The following is a 5,651-nucleotide window of genomic DNA, read 5'->3' as shown; positions in this document are numbered from 1 at the left end:
GGAGAAGCAGAGAAAGACACTTTCTAGAAAATGGTTAAAACTAAGAGGAATCAATGAGTTTTGTGGAGATGCAGGTTAGGTCCATCAAAAATGAAAATCATATATATAGGGTATAGAGGGGGTCACAAATCAGGAAAATTTATGATAAAGCGATGTAAGATGGAGAGATGAAGAGTTCACCGGTGAAAAAAATAGATTACGAACAGACACACTGCGCAGCTCTGCAAATCAGACATGTCTGAAATGATGATGAAAATAATCCTAACTCATGTTAAACAACGCTAGTTTACAATATGAGAAAACTATAACTGTTGTAAACTTGAACATTTTCTTCATATAACGTGATGAAGTCTATTTATAAATGAAACTCATAATACAGTTGCAGACCCAATCCTTAGAGGAAGCCAAAGAAGCAAAGCCTTACAGCCTTCATAAATATATATTAATTTTGGCCAATGGCCATCAATGCATAAGTTATCCTTTAGTTTAGTAGTATAAATAAATGTTAGTGTTTATATCTTAATAACCTGTGTTCGAATCATGGGTTTGACATTTTTTCACACTTTTAAAGTGAGACCCACCTGATGCTGAAACCGCAACAGGTGAGAAAACTGTCTTATTATTATATAGATTTTGTCATTGGCTTTTTAAATGGAATTATACCCTTCGTAAGGTTACAATGGTCGCTTCTTCGTTCCTCAACTAACAATTATAGTGGGATGCACAGACTTATTTATCGCTTATAAATTAAATTAGATCTTGATCCGCACAACCGCGCGGATGTTTGTTTTCAGATATAAATAAATATATATATATATATATATATATTGGATCTTTAGTGGTATATAATCATATACTTAATTGCTTATATAACTATTTGAAATACAATAATTTTATAATTAATATGTTATAATTTATCACTTGTTTAAAACCGTCACATGTATTTGCTACTTCTTATTATATGTTTATCTTATTGTATTTGCATTTAGTTATTAAAAAAATCTATATATGCATGAAAAATATATTTAAAAAATATTTTGTCTTAAATTTATGTTAAATTCTGATCAACCCTTCAAAACTGAATTTCTTTTTACCAATATTTTTATGATTATTCATTTTAGATAATATATTATTATATATAAAAAGTGTAAGATATTTAATGTTTAGATATGTTAAAGTAGATAAAAATATGATAGAATTTTAATTTTTCTGTTTACAAACAATAAATTAATATATTAATGTATAATAATAATTTCAAAACTAATTTCGAAATTAACTAAAATATTTAAATATAGTTTTTGAGAACTAAGATTTGTTAAAATCTTTTCAAACAGATTTGTTAAAATTTAAAATTAATATGTTTATATTTAAAATGAAAACATACAATTTTTCTTAAGAAAAAATAACTAAATGAAGAACCAATTAAATATTAATAGTGAAATATTGATCATGAAATATTAAATTTGTAATAATAATTAAAAACAAATTAAATTATATGTAGATTTTTTAGAACCGAATTTTGAAGTTGATCCAGATTACCGGTTTTACCGATTTTTTTCAAATTTGATTTTAAATTGAACCGAATTTGGTGTTTTTAACTAGTCAAGGTTGGAACGGTCATGTCAGATTTTAAAAACACTGCTTATGACCTATTTATTGTCTAGAGCAATATTTAAAACATTGATTGTCAACCACTTTATCAAACTGTCGATTTATCTCTCGCCTTAAGCCTGACCAAGGCGATTTATCAATCGGCCCCTAATAAGCCCAAATAACAATTTTGTCGGCTCCTCATGGGTGTTGTCACGTTAAGCCCAACTGAATTCTTAATTGTTACCATCTTTAGCACAGTTACACTGAAAACTTATGGTCGCACATGACATAATGGAAGTAAAATATCATTTCTTGGTGGAGATTGAATACAGTTGAATATTAGTCGACGACGACTGGATAGAAAAACATAAGATAATAGCTAATTTTTTTGTGTGATCGTGCAGAGTAGATTAAAAAGCTGGTAGATTTAGTACAAACATTGTTGCAGAATCGGTTCAACTAATAATAAAAAGGAAGACAAAAAATGAAATTATTCTGTTGAGCGCATATTGACACGAACAAAAGGTCAAGAAGTAAATAGAAAGGGACAAAACGACGGTCAAAAATATACAGGAGAGAACAAAAAAACAGAGCATAGTACGACAAAATAAATTTATTAAATCACTACAATGCTCTGGTCCAAACTGAAACACAACAGTACCACAGACATGAGTAAAGCCCCATTGGTACGATCAGAATCTAATCTATTTTATTTCATTTAATTTTTCTTGTTTTAACCAATTACAAAAATTAAGCACAATAATAGTTAAAGTCTCAGTTGTGAAATTCAGAGACTGAGGTGGAACTGAAATTTCTCCGTTCAATGATAGAAACGGTATACATTAAAAGGTTATGACCCATGTCCATATTATTGGTCTGCTTTCTTTTTTTATGTTACAACTTTTTTCTCATGATTGATTACATCACTCCATGTATTTGATGTGTAATATTCAAATTGACCATTTATTCATTTCAAACTAAAACCAATAATCTATTAACATTTATTTATTTAAATAAATCAAAATATTAAATTTACTAGTGTGTCTCTCCTATCTCTCTTTTATCTTTTTGTTTTTTTAAGATACCCTAATAATACTATCATCGGAGGTGCTCTAAAAGCAGAGAAAAGTTTCCATAAGGAAGGTTAAATTTTGGAAAATGAAAATAGAAAGCTGATTTTATAGATTGACAAGAGTAGTACTATATAGATAAAACAATAAGTTAGACCGTCTCTATCAATATCACTAGCATCGTCTCTAGAGACAACGCTTCTGTTTTTTTTTCAAACACGTTTTCTTTTTCATAAACTAGACATAATTAATAAAACTAAACCACATGGAAATTTCAAGAATCTAACGTCAATTTCTTTTTCTTTTTTCATCTGGTAAAGTCATGGACAAGACTTGCCCTATCTGCCACATTTATCCACGAAAGAAACGGAACGCTACCGTGACCACCGGCAGGGTCACCGTTGTTACCTATGGCGCCGCCGTAATCATCCATGAACCTGATCTCATTTGCCGGATAATTGCACGGGACCCTCGGCGTAGTGTGATAAGCCCACGAATTACCATTATTGCTGTTACCAGTTGCAATATTGTAACTGTTGTAGACAGCGTTGTGATGTACGTACTGATCGGTTGCTACCGGTGCAGCTCTGACGATGGCATTCCCTGAAGCCTCCGTGGTTCTTCTCTCTTCCTTCTTGAAACGAATACCGCATGCGTTGCATAGGGACTGTAAATTCCAAAACCATCCATATCATTTAACCATCAATATCAGTATATCACTATCTAATGCTGTTTTCAATAAATAAAGCTACAAACGGAAATATTCAAAAAAAAAGGGATGCTCTTCTTTTGAAAACCTCTTTTCATTGATAATTTATTTGTGTTACAAAAAAGGGATTGGTTATCTATTTACCTAATTTATGAGACTGCAATTTATTTTCAAAATACTAAATTTAATGGAAGTTAATCACCTTATAATCTTATATAACTATCAAATCATACCATTTAATGGTATTTTAGTAGAATATCGGCTAAAGAGAAGAAAACATAATTTAAAAAGGGATGAAATGTCTTCCTTTTTGCAATTATTGTTTTATTTATTGATTAGATCGAATTTTTCTATGATAAACATATAGTTTAATTACCTTAGGGCCTCGAGGACCATTTCTCCATAGTGGAGTCGAAGTGGTGTCACAGTTGGCACACCGTCTAGAGAGGAGAGAGTCGCCACCGCCGGAGCAACCGCGTGTTGGCTTCATGGAATTAGCAGTGGAAAAAGAAGGGACGTTACTACACGGCATCGTTTTGGAGTTGTTGTTTTTAGTGTGAAGCAAGTCCAAGAAGTTGGAGATGCAAGAGGAAGCAGCGGAGGAGGTAGAGCGTCTGCGATTCTTATCCTCCTCGCAAAGACGTGTGGAAGGAGTTCCAAGAGAGAGGGTACAATCAACGACGGAGGAAGAGTAATAATCCTCGCTGTTCTGCTCAAAAACGCCGCCATTTTGCATGGAAAACACCATCGAGGAAGAGCCGGTGTTTGAGTTGTTGTTGTAGCAACAGCTTTGGCTATGGTGGTGGAACACTCCACAAGAATGACAGTATTGCCCCGGCGTTGAAGTATTGGACGGTGTCTGCATCATCTTTTTCTCTTTACCTTTCTCCCCCTTTAAAAACCTTAATAGCAAATTAAGAGAAGTTAAATAAATTATGAAGAGAAAAATCGAAGTAGCAAGTTTTTACGTTGGAGTGAAGTGAAGAATGGAGAAGAGGGTCTAACACCAATATATAGAATCAGAAGTGCAGATGCAGATTTTTAGTAAAACGACTATTTAAAATCAATAGAATATGTGGGGACGCAGCTTTTTACGATGTAATAGTATTAAATTATCCCATTTAATCAAATGGGGTTCACCACACCTGTTACCAAAATAAGAAAATCAAATGGGGTTCGCTTGCTCTTTTAATTTTTATTACATACGAATACGATATATATACGATTGTCCAGTACTTTCAAGTTTATTGAATAGCCAAGTTTAAGAAAATATTTTGACTATTTTCCTCTTACATAGCACATGCTTACTCTATGGTCCTATGGATAATCTGTGTGATTGTGTTTTTTTTCTGTGTGATTGTGTTGATAATCAATTAAATCAAATAGACATATTTCAAGTTGATTAGCTTATGTTAATCCTATATTTAGCTTAAAAGTAATGACTTTCCTAAAATAGGTGATTAGCCTTTAGATAAAGAACGACCAGATAGAGAGATGACATGACATACATTATAAAAATTAAAAATATCCAGTAGATAATTAGAATAATTGTAAATACAATAGAACCTCTATAAAATAATAATCTATATAAATTAATAAATTTTACTGGTCTCACTTTGAACCGATTCAAAGTTTGACTCATATCGATAAAATAATATGATAATATTTTTTTAGAAAATTCTGTATAAATATATAGTTACATTAAATTATAAATTAATAATTTATATGTATACATATTTTATATAAGTAAGAACCTATTATTATATTGTTTGTTTTATATTCACTATGGAATTATTGAGAATTATTTTTATATTTTTAACACTTAATATATTTTTGATGTGATTTAGTAATATTATATCTAAAACCACATTTAAGTTCTATGAAATATATATTATATACACAAAATAATATAATAAATTTAATATAAATATCAAATTTCAAAAACTAACAATTAATGTCTATATACTAAAATCAAATATTTTTATCTTAAAATAAATATATCTTAAAATAAAAATTTAAATAAACAAACTTTGTAAATTAATATCTCTGTAAACTAATAAAATTTTAACGTCTCAACATTATTAATTTATTGAGTTTATATTGTAGTTGTGTTCGAGTGTGGTTGAATGGTTCACCCGAGAAAAAGGGTTTGAATTACATATCAAATCTAATCATAATTGGCTACTGCATACGAATTTAATAACATTTATACTCGGCTCTTTACATACTAGTATTGAGTATTATTGTAAATTTTATTCGACATTCTCCAACAATACGCA

The 5,651-nt window shown here is 30.3% G+C and overlaps 1 protein-coding gene across 1 annotated transcript; it reads right to left on the bottom strand.

Annotated features, from left to right (window-relative positions):
- Window positions 1–2,756: 2,756 nt before the first annotated feature.
- On the bottom strand, window positions 2,757–4,365 carry LOC108840872 (GATA transcription factor 18). The gene is made up of 2 exons (XM_018613684.2): window positions 3,749–4,365; window positions 2,757–3,330 (listed from the first exon to the last, which is right to left on the bottom strand). Exons 1-2 carry the CDS (start codon window positions 4,238–4,240, stop codon window positions 2,971–2,973), a joined length of 852 nt encoding a protein of 283 aa, XP_018469186.1. The 5' UTR covers window positions 4,241–4,365; the 3' UTR covers window positions 2,757–2,970.
- Between the last annotated feature and the right edge of the window lie 1,286 nt (window positions 4,366–5,651).

Source organism: Raphanus sativus, chromosome 2 (genome assembly GCF_000801105.2).
Source record: "Raphanus sativus cultivar WK10039 chromosome 2, ASM80110v3, whole genome shotgun sequence".
Taxonomy (NCBI): domain Eukaryota; kingdom Viridiplantae; phylum Streptophyta; class Magnoliopsida; order Brassicales; family Brassicaceae; genus Raphanus; species Raphanus sativus.
This window is presented reverse-complemented; position numbering and strand designations above follow the sequence as displayed.